Source organism: Marmota monax, unplaced genomic scaffold, assembly GCF_021218885.2.
Source record: "Marmota monax isolate L192 unplaced genomic scaffold, Marmota_monax_Labrador192_F-V1.1 WCK01_AAM20220418_F8-fsc00095, whole genome shotgun sequence".
In the NCBI taxonomy this organism is placed as follows: Eukaryota; Metazoa; Chordata; class Mammalia; order Rodentia; family Sciuridae; genus Marmota; species Marmota monax.
The window spans coordinates 2,393,341-2,417,963 of NW_026695244.1; the positions used below are offsets into that span (position 1 = coordinate 2,393,341).

Sequence of the window (24,623 nt, forward strand, 5' to 3'; positions counted from 1 at the left end):
ATCCTGAGCATGGCAGGCTGGGGATGTAACTCAGCAACAGAGCTTGCACAAAGCCCTAATTCAATCTCCAGCAACAAAGGAAAAAACAACAAAAGCAAGCATGACATTATTATTGAATTTGTCTTGTGGGGTTTTTTTTTCACCCCAAGAGGGAGAACCCCACAGTCTCATGTCCCAAAACTTAACCATCTTGAACCCTCCACAACTCTCCAGATCTGGGTTTGGAAGCAGTCCACAAAGGAAACTGTAGATGCCTACACAGCAAGGAACACAAGAGACTTCAGTTACAGGCTGTGGTGGTGGAAGAAGCAACAAGAAATGACCAAGAGTCAAACCATAATTTTATTTTCATTGTGTGAGCAAGAGAAATCAGGTATCTCATCAAGGAAAACTCAAAAGGCTAATAGGAATACTCAGAAACTTTTTAAAGTGAGAAGAGACTGCTAAGAATTAGTTTTTCTAAGTTGAAGAACAACATGGGGGCGGGGAGCTATCAGTGGTAGAGCATTGGCTCTGCATGTGCAAGGATTTGTTTTTTTTTTTTAATTTTTAAAAATTTGTTATATATGACAGCAGAATGCATTACAATTCATATTACACATATAGAGCACAATTTTTCGTATCTCTGGTTGTACACGAAGTAGAGTCACACCATTTGTGTCTTCATACATGTACTTAGGGTAATGATGTCCATCTCATTCCACTGTCTTTCCTACCCATATGCCTCCTCCCTTCCTCTCTCTCCCCTTTGCCCTTTCTAGAGTTCATCTAATCCTCCCATACCACCTCCAACCACTTAAGGACTTGGTTTTGATTCCCATAACCCTGAGAATTGGGGGACAGTGCTTAGTTACTTGTATGAATTGTTACTTAATTACATTCTAGTAGTAGGTGTGTTCAATATCATGATTGGTTGCTTATGTTGCAAGGTCATCAGCTAATAGATAATTAACTTTTAGAGCTTAAAAGGATCTTTTAGAGATTAAATGGTGTTGCCTGCTAACAATTTAAGAATGTAGAGGGAGATATTGAGGTAGAGCTTTTGGGAATAGAAGCATAATGTTATTAGGCTTTCACTTTGGATTTTTCTTATATAAGGCCTTCTGGAAATAATTTTATTAAGTCTATATCACTGTTATATCCATAGGATTTTGTTAAGCTTTCTTTTTCTTTCTTTTCTAAGAAGTATAGATTCAGAGGAATTTGAAAATGATTTTTTAAAATATTCTTGATACAGAACCTTTGAGGGAGATGCAAATGTGTTTTGAATGCTAAATTTACTTGGATTTAAAAATACATATCTTCCAGCAAAGTTGCCATGACAACCTTTCTTAATGTGTGTATAAATTTTATGTCTGTCTCTTTGAAGTTTTCATTTTGTTCCAATACAGAGATTTACCAAAAGAATTGGGCATCTCTGGTGTATTTCTTTCTGGATGGTGCCCTGTGGAAATTATATAATTCTGGAAGATAAAAATCAAGTAATAGGTCAGTTCTGTGGCATGACAGTCCCACAAAGGTAAATATCATTTTGTTCTGTGATCATGAGTGATCTGGTTTCAACCCCAAGATGAAATTTGGGATTGAAGGAGATCCCACGAATCTATCCTGCATTTCTGTTTAGTCTTATCTAAAGGATGGCCCTAGGAAGTTTGGTAAATGCTGGACCACATCTTTTGGTTAGCCTGAAAACTGATCCAGCCTCCCAGGAATTTTCTAAATCTAATCCTTAGTTGATATCATTCTATGACTCAGAACCATGAAACATCTCTACAATGGCATGCACACGCACAGAGACAACCCAGAGGCTGCTTATGGTGTGTATCCCAGCAATGTTAGAGAGAGGCCTTTATCAAACCTCTTCATTTACTTTTACTTCATTTCAGATACCCTTGATTTTCAACTTCTATTTTGTGTGTCAGGGGCTATGAAAAAAGCAGCAAGATTTGGGAAACCCAAAGTTTAGGAGAAAGGAATTTTTATCCTCAATTCTGGTGATATGAATTTCTTAAGCAAAGGAATAAAGAGGTGGTTTCTGCTACATTTGGGTAGCAGTGACTATATTATTTATGAACTCCTAACATGGGTACCTGAAATTTTGAGATGTTTGTTGAAGAGCTATGTTTGTGTTTTGTATTTTAGTGTCTGTGTGGTACAATTTCTAAAAAATAGTTATTTATTTCAAGAACCCCAGAGGATAGTTAACTCAGTTGAGATCAAAAGCATGATCTATTAATTATTTAGCTTTGGTTTACTTTCATCTTAATAGACTTCGTGATACTGTATTATATTAAAGAGAATCCACAGATATTTTCTAATCTAATCACCTTATAAAAGAGGCGAATTAAATTGAGGGAGGTTATTTTATATGGGAATTAACCTTACCTCCTATAGTTAATTTACATTGACTAACTCCTTAGTCCTGTTGCTTCTTTCATGATGCACCATGATATCAATAATTTTTTAAAAGTTTACTCAGAATTATGACTTCTTTTGGTTTCATCTTATTCTCTGAAGAAATATTTTTCTTTTTTACTAACTTTTTTAGTTATACATGGCCACAACATCTTTATTTTGTTATTTATTTTTATGTGGTGCTGAGGATCGAACCCAGTGCCTCACATATGCAAGGCAAACTCTCTGTCACTGAGCCACAACAACAGCTTGTCTGAAGGAATATTTTTGAAAGACAGGTCTTTCTAAGACAAAAAGAACATCCTAAATTAGTATAATATGCTATTGATGACTAAGAGAAATGAATAATAGGCTCCTAAAAACAAACAAAACATTTGTAAAGAGATGCCCAGGTCTGGGGATGTAGCTCAGTGGTAGAATGTTTGTTGAGCATGGGTTTGAGCCCAAGAACTGGGAGGGGGGAGAGTGGAGGGAGAAAGAGAGAGAGAGAGGGCCCCAGTCCACAATTCCACATAAAGTTTTTTTGTCAATGTTTTGAGGTTTATTTTCATAGTAAGAGGCAGGATCAGTACTGGCTATCTAATCTGTAGGGCCCAGTGATAAAGAAAAAAATGTAGGGCTTTGATGGAGGCTAGTCATTCTAGGCGTTTCATGTGCCTATCCTTTCAACCTTTGCAGATGTATAACACCCCCTCCACCCCACTCAGCAGGGACTGAAATCTCCTACACTGGCCAGCCACCTGGTGAACATGCTGTGTGTTATCAGGGGGCAGGGATAACTGCTTCCCTGTCCTGTCTCAAGTCACTTCAGAGCAGACTGCTTGCAGGAACCTGGTCCTCCTCAGTCTGTACCCAGGTCTCCATTGGAAACTTGCAGTGACTTATAGGGACAAATGAGCCTGCCACCCGAGTTTTCCTGCCAATGCAATCCAGTTGTTGTTCTGGCAGAAAGCAAGAGTGGTAGTGAGGTGGAGATCCAGATACAAGAGAGGCCAGGAGCCAGAGAACTGGTCTCTTAAGAACTTGTAGGCAGGGCTGGGGATATAGTTCAGTTGGTAGAGTGCTTGGCATGCACAAGACCCTGGGTTCAATCCCTGGCACCACAAAAAAAAACAAAACAATAACAACAACAATAACAAACCTGTAGGAGGAGACACAGAGGCAAGCTCTAAACTCCTGATGCATAGTCCATGTCCTCATAGGACTTCACTTACAAAACACAAATTCAAAAGTAAAATTATTAAGAATTTCAAGACAGTGGCTACAAAGCATTAAATCCCAAGCATAAGCCCCTTCTTAGCTGCTTCTACAGCTGCTCTGGTTGAAGCCCATGGAACTATTCCAGCACACATTTGACATTGACATTTGACCTTTCATGTATAGCAGTGTGATTTTTGAGGCTATACTTCCATTTTGTATGCTGATAGTTCTTGCAAATGTTCATAATTCTCATTTACGATCTATCTTGTGTGTGTGTGTGTGTGTGTGTGTGTGTCTGGAGATCTAATGTCATTTGTCTTTAAATCTCTCTAGGATGTCTTAAAATTCTTTATAAAATAGATGCCAGACCTTTATTTTAAAGAAAGAAACAATTTCATAATACATGTATTTATTAAAGTTGCAAAAAATGTCCAGTATGTGAAAAATCTTTTATCCTAAGCCCCATTTCACTGAGGAAATTCTTACTTTCCTGTATTGAATCATAATGGACAAAGATTTTTCTGCTGGAAGGTAAAATGGGATTTTTCCCTGAAATATCATCATAAAATCCGTGAAATATTTCAGTGATCTGAGTCATTCACTTATTCATATGAGTAGACATTTAGATAATAGAAGTATTTAACAGAAATCTGTGAGAAATACATTGTTAATTCCTGTGGAGGAGGAAGGAAGAAATCCTACTGATGTATTTTAAGTATAGTTAAATACAGTGTTCCCTGCCATTTTAAAATACAAAGATTTTTTCTATGACTCTTTCCAAAGGGCTATAGAAAATTACTTTGACAAAAATCATAAATCGGTTTTTTGTTTTGTTTTTTGCTGTTAACCTCTTCATTCCATTTCATGAAAATAGCAATCGGTGGTTGCTGTTGCTTGAATATGTTTTTCAAAACTCCATGTGTTGAAAATTTAATCTCCATTTCATATGTTTGGAAGTGGGGCCTTTGGAAAGTAATAAGGGTCAAATGAAGTCATGAGGGTGGTTCTCCTATGGTTTGTACTAATGGGACATTTGTTAAAAGGCTGGTGATTTGGGGAGGTGGTAGAAACTTTGAAAGGTGGGATCTACTAGGGGGTCTTCTAGTCCATTGGGAGTGTGCCCTTGTAGGGGATTGTGCGACATAGGCCCCTTCCTGAGGTAATCTCTGTCATGTGCTCCTGCCAAGATGTGTTGCCCTTATAAATGGCCCAAAGCAATGGGGACACTAGATCTTGGATTGGGAACCTCCAGAACTCTAATCCAAAACAAACCTTTTCTTTTTGTAAGTTAATTGTTTCAGGTATTTTATTATAATAATGGGGAACTGACTAATATAGGACCCCATGATGTCATAAGAAAGGGAAGAGAGCCAGGTGCAGTGGCATATATCTGTAATCCAGTTATTCAGGAGGATCTCAAGTTCAAGAATAGCTGTGGTAATTTAGTGAGATCCTTTCTCAAAATAAAACATAAAAATAAAGAGGGATGGAGATGTAGTTCAGTAGAAGAATGCCCCTAGATTAAAAAATAAACAAATTTTTAACATACAAATTCTAATGATATTAATGCATAGTCTAAAAAAACTGGTACATTTCAGACTACTTGCAATTCATGTTATTTTATAAAGGTTTTTTATAGTTTTCAGTAATAAAACCCAGTTAATTTTAAAACTTGAAGTTTTGGGGCTGGGGATGTGGCTCAAGTGGTAGCGCACTCGCCTGGCATTCGTGTGGCCTGGGTTCTATCCTCAGCACCACATACAAACAAAGATGTTGTGTCCGCCGAGAACTAAAAAATAAATATTAAAAAAATTCTCTCTCTCTCTCTCTCTCTCTCTCTCTCTTTAAAAAAAAAACTTGAAGTTTTATAAAATCTTCAACATAATTTAAGACTAAAATATGAACAAAACTGGCTAATTTCAGAGTCTCAGCTTTTGGGGAGTAAATGGTAATCTGCTATAAAAATATAAAGTTAAAAGGAAACTATTAAATTTTTTATGCTTTAGCTCTGTTTGTGGGGGGTATGTATGTAAAGCCAACTTTAGTAGGAACAGAAGAATTGAAGAACTTTTTTTCTTCAAAACATATTTTTTTCTTGTCCACAGCCCAGTTGTGCCAGGGCAAGTGGTAGATTTTAGACAGGCCAAAGAAAGTGCCTGGAGACAGCAAGAGAGACACATGGTTTATTGGGGCAAAACTTAGAAGAGATCAAAGACTGCTCCAAGAAGAGTTCAGTGGTGATAGACTGAAAGCACCTCCATCCTTCAGGGTGCTTTACCAAGCAGTGCCTTCTCTCCCTCATGGTGTTTGTCCAGTGACAGCTGGCTGGATGAGTGACACATGTCCTTTCCACAGTATCCTCAGTTCTGCACCCATCCCCACTCAGAGAGACATTTTTACATCTTAGGCTGCAGAGTGGTGATTTCACCATCAGCTTGCTTAGTTTGCTTGACCAGCATTCCAAGGAGCAACTATCCTGGCATACATGCAAGAAAGTAGCTTTCTACAGATAACACTAACTTGCCCTAGTTCCCAGTGTGCATAAGAGAAAACCAGTGTCCTTCAAGGTAATATGTATCTGGACTTTCCTACTCTCATTGTTCTTTAGCTTGGCTACATTGGGGAACAGAAAGTGGCCATTTAGGGACATTGTATTCTGCTGTCCTCCTTTTCCACCTTGTTCACCTTTCAAGATATACTGTCTTTCTCATCATTATACCTACACACATAGCTACATGATGGTGAGTAATTTCAGGTTTATACTGCCTACTCTTTTAAGGTTTGTTGGAAACATTTTTATATCTTTTTGTCTTTGACAAGGAAGGAAGACTTTTTTTTTTTTTGTATCTCACAAGGAAACCATTCCAGATTATGAAATATTTGAACATAATACCTCCAAGTATATCCTTGGTGTACAGTGTTTCCTTCTTTATAAGAATAATTTCTTCCCAGCACTTTGGAGGGAAAAAGAAAACTTCTTAAAAAATACTAATTGGGCATGGGGACACATACCTGTAGTCCCAGCTACTTAGGAAGCTGGGGTGAGAGGATCCCTGAGTTCACAAGTTGGAGTCCTCCCTGGGAACATAGTGAGAATTCACATCTCACTATGGGTAGTGGCTAATTTGTGAGGATTATTGTTGATTTTGTTGAATAAGATAACAACATTGTGATTATGTAGCAAAGTGGCCTTTGTTTGTTAGAGATAAGTACTAAAGTATGAAGGGATTAAATATCCCAATTACTATAATTTTCTTTATAATTTTTTAGCATAAAAATAATATGAGATGAAGTTAAAGTAAAATGGATGCTATTGTTACATCCAATTAATATTCTTGTATTCATTATACTACTCTTCCATATTGTATGTTGGTAATTTCCATGGTAAAGAGAAAAAAATATATACTTTTCAATAAAATGAATGAGGATTATGGAATCTATGGTTCGTAGTAATAGAATGCTGTATTGCACAGATATAATGAATAGTAAAGTTTTTTTTAGTAATTTAGTATATTTTAACTCTAAATGGATATTAATAAAGTTGAAATAAAAATTTCAGATAATAAAATTCATTTAGAAATATAAAGCTCAGATTCCAGTCATTTTTCTTTTTATCACAGAAACTTTAAACATCCCCCAGCCCAATATTTAGTATGTTTGAATTATGGGCACTTGATATTAATTTTTCTTTTCATTTTTTGGTGCTGGGGATCCAACCTAGGGCCTCATAAATGCTAGGCAAGCCCTCTACCACTGAGCTACGTCTACTGCCTCTTAAATTTTTTTACAGATAGTCTTAAATCTGATTAAAACTCAGAAATGTATACAAATACTGTGAAAAAATCTTACCCCTGATACTGAGTTTTCTTGTTTGGGGGAAGAATAGAACTTAATTAACTATGTCTTTTTCTTTTTTTTTCCCGTTTTTATTTATTTATATTTGTGTGCTAAGAATTGAATCCAGGGCTTTGTGCATCCTAAGCACATACTCTACTATGTTCTAAACCCCTAGCCCCTCAACATTCCTATTAAAGGCTCTGAGGAACCCAGATCTGCTTGTCCAGGCTGTGGGTAATGTGAAACAAGATTATTTATGTCAGGAGATGGAAATAAGGATTCAAATTTGAGAAAAAGCCATGGTATAATTTATTGAAAATAAATACAGTTGACTCTCTGTATCCATGGGTTTTATATCTGAGATTGGTTGATTGAACCTACTGCAGATTCAAAATATTTTTCAGAAATCATGTCTGTACCCAGTACCAAAAAAAGAGAAAGAATTGCAAGTAGATTAAAAAAACAAACAAACTATTGTTCGCATGTCTGGGCTAATGTGTAAGAAAAATTACATATTAATGGTTACTTTGAATGAATCTAATGAAAATTACTCTAAAAATATTACCTTGGACTGCATTAATAAAAGTATTCTTTCCTAATTTGGGGGAGCTAAAAGTCTCAGTAGTCTCTTAGAAAAATAATCCAGGCTCATTTTAGAAAAATTTAAATGAGCAAAAAAAAAAAAAACTTTATAATCTGGTGAGATTATACATTTATATACATATGGTACATTTACAAATTGTCTTTGAGAAAGGTTATACCAAATTAATATCATGAGTAGTATGATTGGCATTTTCATTTTTTATAAGCTTTGTCAGTCTGCTAGATGAGAAATGTTATTTTATCTGCATTTCATTCATTATTGGTAAAATTGAGCCCTGTTTACATACATTTACCATTTCTATTTTTTACTTTATAGGTTTGCCTGTATATGTCCTTTTCTCTTACGCATTTACCTTGTTGATTTCTAAGAGCTTCTTATATATTCTTTATGTATTAAGAGCATTAACCCTTTGTCATAAACCACATAGTTTTTCCTGAGTCTTAATTATTTCTGCTATCTTTACTATATAGAAATTTAGAACTTTATTTTCATTTTTCAAATACAATGTAGAAAGGCCATTCCAATTACAATGTTATATATTTATATCTATTTATGTATTTTCTTTCTTTTCTTTTTTTTTTAGTACCAGGAATTGAACTCAGAGACACTTAACCACTAAGCCACATTCCAGCCTTTTTAATATTATTATTTAGAGACAAGTTCTGGCTAAGTTGCTTAGGATTTCACTAAGTTGCTGAGGCTACCTTTGAATTTGTGATCCTCCTGCCTCAGGCCCCTGAGCTGCTGGGATTACAGGTGTGCATCACTGCACCTGGCTTTTAAAATATTTTTAAAACATTAAATCTTGAATTGATGTCATATTTATTTTGTGTATCATGATCTAACTTACTTTTTTCCAACTGTCATTCAGTCATTCTATTATTCTTCATTTCCCCTTGACTTGAAAGGCTACCTTTATCACATATTTAATTTTTATATTTTCTTGTATTGTTTTGACTTTGTGTTCTACTCTGCTGGTAAGGTTTTTTTTTTGTTGTTGTTGTTGTTTTGTTTTGTTTTTGTACCAGAGATTGAACTCAGGGTGCTTAAACACTGAGCTACATCCTCAGCCCTCTTTTTGTATTTTATTTAGAGAAAGTTTCTCACTGAATTGCTTAGGGTCTGGCACAATTGCTGAAGCTGGCTTTGAACTCCCCATCCTCCTGCCTCAGCCTCCTGAGCCACTGGGATTACAGGCTGTCACTGCACCTGGCAGTAAATTTCTTTGTTCTACTTTATATACTTTTATTAATTAGAACCACAAGTTTCTTCCCCCCTTTTTTTTCCTTTTCAAAACTTGTCCTGGCTACACTTGTGTTTTTATTTTTACAGATGAACTCCAGAGTCAAGTTCCAAAAGAAAAGAAAAATCCAAACCCAAACCCAAACAACAACAAAAAAAACTGTATTGGAGCCATGCGTGTTTGCGCAAGCCTGTAAATCCAGCAGTTTGGGAGGCTGAGAAAGGAGGATTGCAAGTTCAAAGCCAGCCTCTGCAATCAAGAGGCGCTGAGCAACTCAGTGAGACCCTATCTCTAAATAAAATACAAAATAGGGCTGGGGATGTGGTTCAGTGGTTGAGTGACCTTGAGTTCAATCCCCAGTACCAAAACAAAACAACAACAACAACAAAAACTGTATTAGGATTGTTTTCTAATATCATTTTGCTTTAATGAAATACTGAGTCTGACAAAATGATGAAGACTGTGGAAGAAGGCGTCTACCCATAAGGATAAGAATTAAATTTATGTCAAATTGACATCAAAGATCTAAAAAATAATTGTATCTAAAACTTATTTTGTTCCTTTTTCCTAGCTTTGAGTAGAAGCTTTCCACTTACTATGTATCATTAGGCAATCACTTAATTTCAATGAGTTTTGATTCCTTATTATTTTTCTGTATTAGATGCCCTCCAACTTGCACATTCTATAATTCTGTGAAACATGAAGAACAATGGAAAAAAAAAATGATTGTGTTGAGCTGTGAGAAGAAAACATACTTTTTTTTCCCCCCTCTACTGTAAGGGGTTGAACCTAGGAACACTCTACCACTGAGCTATATCCCCAGCCCTTTTTATTTTTTATTTTGAGACAAGGTCTCGATAAATTGCCCAAGCTCGCCTCTGACTTGAGATTTGTGTGCCTTAGTCTCCTAAGCAGCTGGGATTACAGGTGTGGACCACCAAAACTTCATATTCTTAATGAATGGCTTTAAGGATGCAAGAGTTGCTTCACTGAATAGAAATTAACCATACATAAATATTTTTAAACAAAGAGGTTATGTAATGAGTGTTCAATAGGTATTATTAGTGTCTATCTACCAAATCCTGTGTTTAGAGAGCTAAAATAAACAAAAGAGTGATTAGCATGCTGTAATGGAAAAGAAAAATGTTAAAAAATCAAACTGACACATAATTCCTTACTCTTTGATTTCCAAATATATTTGAGCCCTTGATTTTTGAGTCTGTAAAGGAGATCAGAAAATCTACTTTGCAATATTTGTGAGGATTAATTTATGTGAAATGGTGAATGAATTCTTGGCACATAGTAGGCAATGAATACCTGATAATTACCTTCATTTCCCCCTTCCTTTCTCCATAGCTTTAAGGACTTCATTATTTGAGGGAGCAAAAAATGATACACTACTTAAAGATTTTATTTGTGATTAAATTAACTTACCAAGTATTCTATAATAGTAACACAGAACCCAATAGTGTCCTTTGTGCCAGTATTATTGAAAACAATGATCAAAATATACAGAGAATAAGTGTAAATTGGAAGGTTTTTATTGCCCAGACTGGTTTGGAACTTGCGACCCTCTTGCCTCAGCCACCTGAGTGGCTGGGATTACAGATGTGTGTCACCAAGCTTAGTGAAAAATGATTACTTAACCAAAAGTATGAGAAAAGTAGGAACTTTAAAATCACATACAGAAGTAATGGCTTTTGAAGGTAAGTTGTGCTTATCTTACCTGAGACTTGGAGCTAAAACATTGAGATAAATTTCAAACATTATTTCAAGATAGATTGTAATTTTGCACCCTCATAAATGATATATTAAATATGTAAAAAAAATTCTTTCTTAGAGATCTTGAAATATGACTTCATGTCCCAGAGGACATGAGTTTGCTTATTTAGTCTCTATGGAGAAGTTCACATGAAGTGTTCACTACAGTTGTAATTGTTACTCTCTAATGACTTAAATATTCTGTTTTACCATACCAGTTCATCCGAAAAATTGTAAAAATGAACAGATTTCAATGATTTTCATTAACTCAATCAAGTAGTGAATAATTAGTGGAGGATTTCCATGAGGTACACAGTCTCATCCTTGATCCTAATAACTATGTGCCATTTTATAGGTACTGTGGTTTTTTTTCCTCTTGTTTAACCAATCGTGGTGGCCAAAAAATTGTATATCTATATCCTTGAATCTGTAGATTCTTTTTTGTAAAAAAAAAATGCTAATCATATATTCTACTTTTTTTACTCTTTATTTTATTTATTTATTTTATTTGGTGCTGAGGATCAAACCCAGCACCTAGCTTGTGCTAAGTGAGCGCTCTACCACAGAGCCACAACCCCAGCCCGTGTAGATTCTTTTGAGTGTGAAGAGTACCTTTCTACCCAGCTACCTAGAAATTGGAATCATAGATCTTCACAGGGGTAGAAGGACAGTTTCATGGGGCTCACCTGGGAACTTCTTAGAACTATAAGTTAAGCAGACTAAAAGAATTTGAGACTCTGGTAGTGGGGCCCAGCAATCTTGTTTTGCAAGATTTCCAAGTGATTCCAATTCTAAATTTTAAGAACTTTTGATCTGCATTTAACCCTTTGATTTTTAGATAAGGAATCAAAGATTCTAAGAGGTTGTCACAAATTAATTAGAGAAAGCACTGAAATCTTCCCTTGCTAAACCCTAGTATGATGAATCTTCTTGCAGGGAAATCTGTTTATTAGGTTAATTGGTAAGCAGTATTTGAAAGAATGTGAGGTGGGGAAAAGTCTTGTAGGGAAGGTATCTATCTACATATTACTTACCCTGTGGGCTTCTTAAAAGTTTAAGAACAGTTTTTTTGACGATGTTTAGTCTGAAAGGAGTTTGCTTGATCTAATATTTGTTTTATTAATTTGATTACTGAATGTGGGTCTTATTCCCTGAAGCAAGTTTATGTGCCATTCATATAACTGCTTCATTACTACTCTCGATCAAATGATTATGTTGAATGTGATTGTGATGCTGCAGCTTTTTAAAAAAAATTTTTTTTGGTGTGTGTGTGTGTGTGTGTGTGTGTGTGCTGGGGATGGATTGAACCCAGAGCCTTTAGCAAGCTAAACACAAGTGCCATCACTGAGCTACACACACCCAAATTCCAGCTTTCATTTGCTTTATTTTAAAATTATTTTCACTGGAAACATTCCTCATTTATATACATTAGAGATTCACATTTCAGAAAGAAATACTTCTTCTTTTTTTTCATGTTTCCCAGCTTTCATTTTTTAACAAGCTCCCCATTATTTATGTTAGAGAACAATTACACTAATTTAGAAGTCGTTTAAAATGGTTAAGAATAAAACTTGTTGGACTAGATCAACATTTTTTTTTAAAGAGAGAGAGAGAATTTTTTAATATTTATTTTTTTTAGTTTTCGGTGGACACATCTTTATTTTTATGTGGTGCTGAGGATCCAACCCAGCGCCCCGCGCATGCCAGCAAGCACGTTATCGCTTGAGCCACATCCCCAGCCCTAGATCAACATTTTTTTAAAAATATTCTTATTTATATTTCCACAATGAAATTAAACATTTTGCTAAATATACATATCATGTAGCCAATAGAACAACATTAGGGTTTGCTCCAGAAATTGGTTATGGCATAGTACTAAAATGATTTTTTTGGGAAAGTATAATAAAGTTTCATCATCTGAAAAGAGAGTGAGAGAAAGAAAAATCACTGTAGGAAAGCCAAGAGATCACAAGAGTAAGAGGTTAAAACAATGGATCCTGTTGTAAACCACTGTCTAAGATAATACAGCCCTGGACTCCTTACAATACAAGTAAAGATCATAGCTCCATTATCTCAGCAGTTTTCAGGAGTTTTTGTTTTTCAAGATTATACTGTACGGGGAGTAGTCAGATTAAGGAAAAAAAGATGTAATAACCGGGGAATAAAAACAGCTAATACCGCTTCAGAATCAGAATTATCAACCCTACCTTGACTTAACGTTCTCAACGTACTTAAACATCTGACAAGGTGTGTTTATTTTATCCATATAACAACTCTGTGAAAAAAGAAAATTCGCAGCAGCAAAAACGTTTTCAAAATTTACTGATTCTACGAAAGAGTGAGGTTGACAGAACCAGAGAAATAACAGCAAAGGCTATCAGTGAGAAAAGGCACACAGCGAGGACAAGCACAAAAAGCCCGGCCTAGGAGACAGGCAACCGGGCAGGGGGAAAAAGCTTTAGTGGGTAAATGAGTGCAAGTGCGGGAGTAGTGTGTTTGGGATTAGGAAACTGCAATTTACTCTGTAACGAAGGGGATGAGGTCCAAGATGAATGGGAAAATAGGTGGTGCTTCAAGCTGCAGGGAAGTTAAGTAAGTGCTCCTTTGATGAGGTGTGATCCTTTACTGAGGTTGGACTCAAGGATCGGCGCTGTTTTCCTACGGCCTGCAGTCGGGAACGCAGAGAGGCCTCGAGGGGTCGCTCAGGGCATTGACCCCCTCTCGGGTTCCAACGCTGGGTGAGGAAAGCGCGGGCAGGGAGCCAAGGAGAAGGGAGGCGCGTTCCCGCCAATGTAACAAAGGCCGCTGGGGGACTTCCCGAGCCGCGCAACCTGAGCGGGGCCGAAGGGTTAACCGCGCGCCGGGCTCCCGCGCGCATCCCGGCCCCCGCCCCGCCGTCGCTAGGAGACGCCGGAAGTGGGGGAGGGGCGGGCGGCGCGGGCGAGGGTGGGAATCTTTTTCGGGCGCTCAGAGGCGGAGGGAGGGGAGCGCGCGTGCGCGCGCCCGTCCGTCCGTCGCTGCGGTGACCGTCCTCACAGTCCGTCGGCTCGCGCCCCGCCTCCGTCCCCACCGCCCCCTCCCCTGTCGCTCGCTGGGGCTGTTTCTCGCTCCTCCCGAGTTACAGCCGAGGTTGCGGCTGCTCCTCCTCTCCCAGTCTTGGGTTTCCCTGGCGCTGCCGCCGCAGCTACCTCTGCGGGCTGTATGAGGAGGAGGAGGAGGAGGATGTGAAGATGGCGGAGCTGCAGATGCTGCTGGAAGAGGAAATCCCGGGGGGCCGCCGGGCCCTTTTCGACAGTTACACGAATCTGGAACGGGTGGCCGACTACTGCGAGAACAACTACATCCAGGTGCGATGCATTCCCCGGCTTGGGCGCGTCGGGTCTGGGGAGGTGAGGGGCGCGTGGGGGACCCGAGAGCCGGGGAGGGCGCTCGGGGCCGAGGCCGCCGCGGGGACTCGGACGGACTGAGCCCCGGTGGGGGGCAGGGAGCAGGGTGAGGGCTGCGGCTGGTGAATGGGTGGAAGGCTCTGACCGCAGGAAATTCTATCTTTAAAACCTCTAAAAAATCTGTGAGCCGGTTCTCCGTGCGGTGTGCGTCGCGTCCCGCCTCTTCGCTGCTTCTGCCCTCGGCTGCCCCCGCACTCCTGGCCTGTCAATGTTCGGGGTGGCGGAGGAGGCGGAGAGTGGCATTTTCTATCTAACGGAATCCTACTTAGATGGTGGTTGTGGTGTGTGTGTGTGTGTGTGTGTGTGTGTGTGAGAGAGAGAGAGAGAGAGAGAGAGAGAGAGAGAGAGAGAGAGATACACTGACGAGTTGCTCCCCCGCCCCCAAATTCTGGAGGATTTTTAAGGGGCTGTGTTACTGCAAAGTGAAGTGCCTCATCTTTTTTTTTTTTTTTTTTTTTTTTTAAGGTAGTTAAGGTAGAAGAGCAATTGTCTCTTGATGGAAGTTAATTTCATTTCTCTCCCTGTGGGGAATGGGAAGGTACATAATGAGCTGTCCCTTCCCCCGTCCCGTTAGAATAGATAATTTTCTTGTGGGAAAAAAAAAGAACTGTGACTGACACACACACACACACACATTTTATATAGAGAAAAATGAACTTCATGGCTTAATCCCCCCCATGTTGGTTTGGCACTGGGAGTCAGCAGTAGCATTGTGTGTGTGTGTGTGTGTGTGTGTGTGTGTGTAGGCGGAGGATATTGGTGAGATGAGATCCAGCTGGTCTTGGATGAAGCAAAAGATTTTGTAGATAAAAAAAATCCTTCTTTAAAAATTATTTGAAAGAATAGTAGTTTACAACGCACAATTTTGCAAATCATTTGTTTTCCTTATGGCTTAGTCTGACTTACAGATTCTGTTTCCTTTTTTTCTTTCCCATTTAAATTCTCTAGGGATAAAGGTGGAGATGGAAGCAGTGTGTTAAACTGTTTCTTCATAGTCCCCTCCCCCCATGCTCTCATTCTCATTTCTGCAGGCATCCTTGTTAACATTCTCTATAATACAAAGCATTCGTAAATCTTAGTATAAATAGAAAAAAATAGGTGTTACAGTTTATAGGTTCATGGCTTTTATGAGGACCACATGTTTAATCAAAATGAGATTTTACTTATTAATTAGACATGTACTGAACTCTGTATTATCTTGTAGGGAATATTTGTATTCTAGAATGAAGTAGACATAATCCAACCCTTTCCCTCCAAAGCAGTTGAAAGTATGTCCAATAGGAAAAGAATGTGTCTTGGGTCAAAGCCTCATACAAAAAAAATAATAATAATACAAATGTCCATATTTGTAGAGTATTTTGCTGATACTGAGTGGTATAGGAAAAATTCAAAGGTTCATTTGCTCAATTTTTCACTAAATGTAGTTGGAAGTCTTTATGTCACATAGTTGTGTCAAGGGTTGATGGTACACATTTAGTGTCTTCAAGGTTTTATTAGTGTAGTTAGTAGGAAAGGCTGATCTGTGAGCAGATTAATACCATATACAGTCAGTGCTCCCCATCAGAGGGTTGGTGAATTCAATCAAATGTGATGGAAAATATGTGAAGAAAAAATTGTCTCTAGTAAACAAGTAAGGCCTTTTCTTATCTTTATTCCCTAAGTGATACAGTATAACAACTATTCACAAAGCTTTTTACATTGTATTAGATAAGTAATCTAGAGTGATATAAAGTATGTAGGAGAATGTGTGGTAGGTTAATTGTAAATATTATGCCATTTTATACAAGGGACTTGAGTTTCCAAAGATGTTGGTATTTGTGGAGGTCTTAGAACCAATTTGTGGTGCAATCTGAGGGGCAATGCAGTTGTGGTTAATATATACTCTGTAGTGTACTATGGGTGGGAAGGAAGACTCTGGGCAGCTGTTCTATCCTCTGGGAATTCATGGTCTCTGGAAGAGGCAAAACCAGAAGGACTAAAGTGCTTAATTCCATTGCCTTATGCAGCTTATTATGGGAAAAAGTTGTGGGTCAGAAGAAAAATTGGGGATGGAAAAGTGATTGGATTGCAGTTGTTACCAATAAATAATAAAAAAGAAACAGATCTATCTGCCTTCAAGATAAATTTTATTATAATTAGGAGGGTTAGTTCATCTTAGATGAATTACGTGAACTTAGATTTTACATGAAGGTAAAAGTACTTGGGTTGATAAAACTGAGAGGCTAAAGGGATCAACAGTTGTTTTTCTGGTATTTTATACATTTATACATTTATTTTCCCCTCAAAAAGAAGAGTGTTACTGCCACCAGTTTCTAGCAATTGGAATAAAAATTTAGTGTATTGGTATTTTATTTATTTTTTATTTTGGTACTGGGCCTTTACACATGCTTTGCATGCACTTTACTGGTGAACTACATCCCTAGCCCGATATATGTTGGTGTTTTAGTCAGCTTTTTTGCTGCTATGACTAAAGGATCTGATCAGAACAACCTAGAGGAGGAAAACTTTATTTGAGGATCCCAGTTTCAGAGATCTTAGTCCATAGAAGACTGCCTGGCTTCATTTCTTGGGAGATGAATATCATGGCAGAGTGTGTGACAGAGGGAAGCAGCTTACATCATGGTGATCAAGAAGCAGAGAGACCCCACTTTCCAGATACAAATATATACATCAAAGCCACACCCTAATTCCCACCACCTCTAGCCACACCCTACCACTTCAGTTACCACTCAGTTAATCCCTATCCTAGGATAAAAATCACTGATTGGGGGGCTGGGGATGTGGCTCAAGCGGTAGCGTGCTCGCCTGGCATGCGTGCGACCCGGGTTCGATCCTCAGCACCACATACAAACAAAGATGTTGTGTCCGCCGATAACTAAAAAATAAATATTAAACTTCTCTCTCTCTCTCTCTCCCCCCACTCTCTCGCTCTCTCTTTAAAAAAAAAAAAAAAAAAAAAAAAAAAAAATCACTGATTGGGTTAAGACTCTTACGAACCAATCATTTCTCCTCAGAACCATCTTGCATTGTCTCAAATGTGAGCTTTTGGGGGACACCTCACATCCAAACCATAACAGTTTGACTTAATAAAATAGTGTTTAGTTTTACATTATTTCTTCAATTTAGCATCTGAAACAGATTTTTTTTGCTTTATTAATTTATTTTAGGTACTAGAGATTGAACTCAGGGGCATTCTGCCACTGACCTACATCCTCAGCATATCTGTGTGTGTGTGTGTGTGTGTGTGTGTGAGAGAGAGAGAGAGAGAGAGAGAGAGTGTATGTATGTGTGTATATGTATATGTGTGTATATCTATATCTATCTATCTATCTATATATATGCCTTAGCATCCTGAGTTGCTGGGATTATAAGTATGGGCCACCATAACTGGCTAGATTTCATACTTTTCCTTTCTTAGATTATTATCTGTTTTAGGATCCAGTGGGTATATTTTTTTGTCCTCTCTCAGGATGATAGCTCTTACATAATCTGTTTGTAGTAAAATTGATAAATAGAACATGGTAATAGTGGATTTGTGCTGATCCAGCTGTACATTTGGCTTGCTTTTCTTTGTGACTAAAGAACTGGTGAGCAGTGGTTTTGATGCTGTCATCCTGCAATAGATGAAGTTAGTTGACTAGGATCAGGGAGCAAATGATATATTTAGCTTTATTATGGTCTGAAGCCAGTGGTTTTAGCCACTGTCTTGGGTTAAACTAAATCAACACTCATTTTATTGTACTGAATTTATTTATTTTTATTTTTTATTTATTTTTGCCTATGAAGCAGAAAAAAGAGAACTCTCATTATCGTATTAATGAATTTTTTTTTTTTTTTGGTACCAAGGATTGGATCCAGGGGGAGTCTTAACTACTGAACCACATCCCCAACCCTTTTTATTTTTTATGGGGTCTTGGTGAGTTGCTTAGGACCTCAGTAAGTTCCTGAGGCTGGCTCCTTTTCAGCCTCCCGAGTTGCTGGTATTATAGGCATATGTGACTGTGTCTGCTGTAATAAGTGTTTTTATGCAGTGTTAGGTAACTGGTACTATGCCTAGAAATATTTAAAAAATGACATAAATAAGAATATTCTAAGTGTGGATTTTTATTTAGTGTGAAATTTGAGATATATTTAAGATGTGTATTTCTTTTCTTCATTTATTAATATAAACATTGAATGTCCCCATTCTTTTAGAAACTGCAGGAATGAAAACAATTTTGATTAACTTGGAATGTACATTTTTAGGATTTTATCACTTGAATGTTTTAATTAAGTTTATTTTAACTTTGCTAAAGTAAATCTGAAAAAACCAACTTGTTCACATTTACATTTTTTCTTTTCTTTTTTTTTTAGATAAAAGAAATTGCTGAGGGCTGGGGATGTGGCTCAAGCAGTAATGCGCTCGCCTGGCATGCGCAGGGCACTGGGTTCGATCCTCAACACCACATAATATAAAATAAAGATGTTGTGTCCACCGAAAAACTGAAAAATAAATATAATAAATAAATAAATAAATAAATAAAAGAAATTGCTGAGCCTAGGGATATAGCTTAGCGCTCCCCTAGCACATGTGAGGCCCTTATTACTGAAAAAAAAAAAAAAAGAGAAAGAAAAAAAGGACAGAGAAAGTTCTTCTTGTGAATAGTTCATGTAGATACATAGTAAAATCCCATTGTCTCTTGTTTAAGAGCAGAATCACCCATAACATGAATTAACTAAGAACAAAAATTAAAAATTTATCTTAAATTTTATCTGAAATACTTTTGAACAATAGACAATATTAGTAGTAACTTTTTTATTTTTAATCAATATGGATACTCCCAGAATTAATTGGAAACGTCATGAAAAGTTTATAAGGGGATAATAGCTTATTATCAATGTGATAAAAAGTATTAAAATGATATAAAGATTTAAGTTTTGTAGCCGGGGGCGTGGCACACACCTGTAATCCCAGCTGCTCGGGAGGCTGAGGCAGAAGGATGGAGAGTTCAAAGTCAGCCTCAGCAAAAGTGAGGTGCTAAGCAACTCAGACCCTGTCTCTAAATAAAATACAAAATAAGAATGGGGATGTGGCTCAGTGATTGAGCGCCCCTGAGTTCAGTCCCTGGTACCAATAAATGGAGGAAGGAAGGAAGGAAGGAAGGAAGGAAGATTTAAATTTTTTGCAAGTGTAATAATGCATGCCTATAATCCCAGCTATTTCAGGAGTTCTCCTAAGTTCAATGCATGCCTATAATCCCAGCTATTTTAGGAGGTCTCCTAAATTTGAGACCAGTCTCAGCAATTTAGTGAAACCCTGTCTCAAAATAAAAAGGCCCGGGAGGGTTAGGGATATAGGTTAGTGGTTGAGTGGTTGCTTAACATGTCCAAGGACCTTGATTCAGTCCCTAGTACTACCAAGAAAAGATTTAAATTTTTTATTTAATAAAAATAAGTAGAATACTTGTGCACTGTTGGAAAATTATTAGAAAACACAAATAGATATTAAGGAAGAAATTAAAAATTGCCCAAATCATCTTGAATATACATTTGGTATTTAAGCTTTAATGTTTCTTTTCTTTTTTTTTTTTTTTTTTTTTTGGTGATTCTGGGGATTGAATGCAGGGCCTTGTGCACTCAGCTGTATCCCCATCCCTTAAAAAATTTTTATTTTATATATGTATTTTGGTATGGGGGATTGAGCTCAGGGGCACTCAACCACTGAGCCACATCCCCAGCCCTGTTTTTTTGTATTTTATTTAAAGATGGGGTCTCACTGAGTTGCTTAGTGCCTTGCTTTTGCTGAGGCTGACTTTGAACTCGCTATACTCCTGTCCCAGCCTCCTGAGCCACTGGGATTATAGGCGGGCACCACTGTGCCCAGCTTTAAATTTTTATTTTGAGACAGTGTCTCCTTACTTTGTTCAGGATGGCCTGGAGTTTATAGTCCTCTTGCCTTAGCTTCCCAAGTAGCCTTATCTTTTTTTCACAGGTGTGCTTTATCTTTTTGATAAAAACACTAGTGCCTTTTTGTTTGTTTTATAGAAATGGTTTCCTAGTCTACCTTATTACCTCTTACACCTTTGAAAATAAACTTTTTTTTTTTTTTTTTTTTAAAAGAAACATTTAAGGGCTGGGGATATGGCTCAAGCAGTAGTGCGCTCGCCTGGCATGCGTGCGGCCTGGGTTCGATCCTCAGCACCACATACAAACAAAGATGTTGTGTCTGCCGAAAACTAAAAAAATAAATATTAAAAAAAAAGAAACATTTAATAATGCTGGGCTTGACCTTTTTTTTTTTTTAATGGATGTCATAGAGTATACAGAAACCAGGTTGTGTTTTATTTATGAGTTGAGTTCTGTTTGTTCTCACAAATTGAGGAATCTTAAAAGTCCCCAAGAATGAGGAAGAAAGGAATAAATTTGATAGTAGAAATTTGAGGACTGATATTTGTATCCTTCCCCATGATTTTTGTCTTTTACCACAGTGAACTGAATAAGTGGACACCAGACTAAATTAGGGGAGAAAAGAATTCTCTTAGGTTGAGGTGACTTAGCTTATGCAGAATTAGTCAAGATTTATCATCCTCTAAGAAAGTAGTCCTGACCCTAGCAGAAACACTGGATGAATGGGTTTTCAGTGCCTTGATAAGATTGCAGAAACAGGCTAAGTTGCACTCTTGAGCCCCTTACTTGTTTTGAAGTTTTGCCATTTGTGCACTTCCTTATGCTTTTTTCTTCCGTATTTTTGTTGATGCATTATAGTAGTACATCATAGTGGGACTTGTTTTTACAAACTCATACGTGCACACAATATAACAGCATAATTTGGACAGTATCATTTCCTCAGTTTTCCCTCTTTCCCTTCTCTCCTCCTTTCCCCTGGTCCCTTTCCTTTGCTCTGCTCTATTTTGATTTTCATGAGTTTCCCTTATCCCCTCCCCACCCCACCCCCAACCACCTTTCTTTTCCTTTTTCCTCTCTAGCTTCCACATATAAGAGAAATTCTTACATCTTCTTGTTCAAGATACTTAAGGGGCCTCAGAATTTTTACTGATTCAGGGATTCTTACCTCATTTCATCCTTTCTTGAAGAGTAGCTTGGTACAAACTTGCTTCTGTACCCAACAATTCATAAACTTTGCGTTTACTTTTTTTTATGGTGTTATGATTAATGTGTGAATTTCTGATACATCAGTTTTATTCAGGGTCTTCTTTCCTCCTCCAGAGAATAATTTATAAACAAAATTGATTTACTTCTGTCTAGAATTTGTAGTTGTTGCGATGGGCAAAAGTGTGACATCTACAGTCAAGGGGAGAGATAAAGAATGTCCATGCGCTATGCCCTTTAATTTTTTTTTATTTAAAAAAATTTTTTTAGTTGTAGTTGGACACAATACCTTTATTTTATTTATTTGTATGTGATGCTGAGGATCCAACCCAGTGCCTCGCATGTGCTAGGCGAGTGCTCTACCACTGAGCCACAACCCCAGCCCCAGTGCTATGCCCTTTTTAATGCTTTATTCACTCAAAATCACTCAATACATTTCACTCTATAGGTTCTTAAACAAGGAAATGACAGTTCTTAATGTTGGGCATTGCAATAGACATAATCAGTTCAAAGTAAACAATTCTAAGTTAATTCTAAGCACTGCAAACACACTTAATCATGAGAGACCTATTAACAGATATTCCCTCTGCATGCTAAGCTTAAGTGCTAGATTTAAAGCCTTAAGTCTTAGATCTTAATTCCAGCAGATACGTACTTCAGACCGCAGTGATCAGGTCAGGAACCCATAGAGACTTCTGGAGGAGAGTTGGTGACTGGCTGAGGAGATGGTAAGGGAATGTCACTGTTTTCACCAGAGTCAAGAGGCTGCTGTAGAGTTTGAGAGCTGTGAGGATGATGCAGAGGATCAGGCAGATGATGAGCAGAGTTGGATGTCAGTCTAGGTCCTTATCAGGCTCTTAGGCTTGGGTGCATCAGTGTTAGCTGGCCTGAATGTCTGTTCATATGCTTTATTTTTCATACTAAATTTTGGGAGCTTCTGCTCGCCCTTTGGTTCCCTATCAGCTTTTACCAGGTTTCTTAGTGACATCTTGCATTTGGAGTCAGGACATATGTTTTGGTGATTTCCGTCCTGTTATCACACTTTTAATTCTTATCAGGGTTATGACAAATGACATGTGACTTTACCCTGACTCTTACCAGGGTTGTGGAAAGTGACTTGCTTTTATTAGGCTATGCCTGATGACATATTGGAGAGCTCTGTAGGCTTGCCCGGTGAGACTGCAGGTTAATTTTAAAATGGAGTTTTATTTTTTATTTTTTTAAAGAGAGAGTGAGAGAGGGAGGGAAAGAGAGAGAGAGAATTTTTAATATTTATTTTTTAGTTTTTCAGCAGACACAACATCTTTGTTTGTATGTGGTGCTGAGGATCGAACCCGGGCCGCACGCATGCCAGGCGAGCGCGCTACCACTAGAGCCACATTCCCAGCCCTAAAATGGAGTTTTAGAATGTGGTTGCTTAGGCTAAGGGCTAAGGCCATCCTTAAAGTAGTGCAGATATTTTTGAGCATGAGGTCTTTTTGTCTTTTTCTTTCTTTCTTTTTTTTTTGTGGTGCTGGGGATTGAACCCAGGGCCTTGTGCATGAGAGGCAACTCTACCTACTGAGCTATATCCCCAACCCCTTCTTTTTCTTTTAAAATGTAGTATGCTATGCAGTAAGTAATTGTAATATTTTGATGAATTAAGGGAAATAACCTGAAAATTAGGCTATTTGTGGATGTTTAATAGGTTTATGACTAATTTTTTTTTTATGGGACTGGTTAGTAGATTGAACTCAAGAAGTAGCATGTGGAACAATACATTCTGTTTCAAAGTTTTATGTCGTTATTTTCTTGCATGTAAAAAGCTTCTAGATGGTAGTGTCATATCCTGAACATTTTTATATCCTCCCATTAAGCTGCATGATATTATTCCTAGACACTCATTAAGTAGTTGCTCAATGTCAGAAATACATACCTGAATATACTAAGGTTTATGTACTGATTATATGTGGATGGAACAGAATTACCTGCAAATTGGTCTTGCAAGTTTTTTTTATTAGATATTTTGAGTGACTTTATATTCCGTAAATATTACTTACAATGTAGTCATTACTTTGCAGGAAAAATAGTTCTAATTTTTATTTTTAAGCAAATGTACTTTGAGGCAGAAAATTTGGGTGACAAAACAACTTTGCCTTGCATCATTTACAGCTTTTTTTTTTTTTTTGGTGTTGCTGGGGTTTGAACTCTGGGACTTATGGATAATAGGCGAGTGCCCTGCTACTGAACTATATTCCCTGCTCCTCTCATTTAAATTTTAAGGTCAGATTTATTGAGGTTTAATACACATATAGTACAATTTGTCTTTATTAGGTGTAAGGTATGTAAATTTTGATAAACTTATACAGTCATTTAAACATTGTTAATGAAAGTTTCTTTGTGCTTTTACTCTCAGCCTTTGGTAAACACTACGTTTTATGTCCCTGTAATTTTTGCCTTTTCCAGAATGCCATCTAAATGGAATTATAAAGTAAGTAGCCTTTTGTGTTTGATTTCTTTAACTTAACGTAATGCGTTTAGAAATCATGTAGAGGCTGGGGATGCAGTTCAGTGGTAGAGCTCTTGCTTATTAGCGTGTGTGAGGCCTTGGGATTTGATTCCCCAGTACTACCACCAAAAAAGAAAATAAACAAAACACTAATGCGAGCTGGGGTTGTGGCTCAGAGGTAGAGTACTCACCTAGCATGTGTGAGGCACTGGGTTTGATCCTCAGCACCACATAAAATAAAATATATTGTGTCCACCTAAAATTAAAAAAATAAATATTTAGAAAACAAAAAACAAACAAAACACTAATGCTGTTATATTGTGTAAGTAAGTAGTTTATTCCTTTTCATTGCTAAGCAATATTCCATTGTATGGAAGAATCACAGTTTGTTTATCCATTCATCAATTGATAGATTTCTGTAGTAAGTGATTAGGAGAAGTTTGTGAGGAGCTGCTACTTTTTTCTCACTCATTTTTTAGTCTACCAGGCTGCCATGACACATTTCTTCACATCCTGGTTCTGGTAGAGTGAAGCTTTCTT

The 24,623-nt window shown here is 37.5% G+C and overlaps 1 protein-coding gene across 36 annotated transcripts in view; it reads left to right on the forward strand.

Moving 5' to 3' along the window:
- Positions 1 to 14,078: 14,078 nt before the first annotated feature.
- Abi2 (abl interactor 2) overlaps positions 14,079 to 24,623 on the forward strand; it is a 122,377-nt gene continuing 111,832 nt past the window's right edge. For 14 of the 36 annotated variants that reach the window (XM_058578167.1, XM_058578170.1, XM_058578178.1 and 11 more), the window contains exon 1: positions 14,087 to 14,407. In XM_058578167.1, the coding sequence (XP_058434150.1) occupies positions 14,291 to 14,407 (117 nt within the window). In that variant the 5' untranslated portion in view covers positions 14,087 to 14,290. Of the gene's footprint in view, positions 14,408 to 24,623 lie in introns of all 36 variants that reach the window. The other 22 variants (XM_058578166.1, XM_058578169.1, XM_058578176.1 and 19 more) reach the window with 7 other exon arrangements.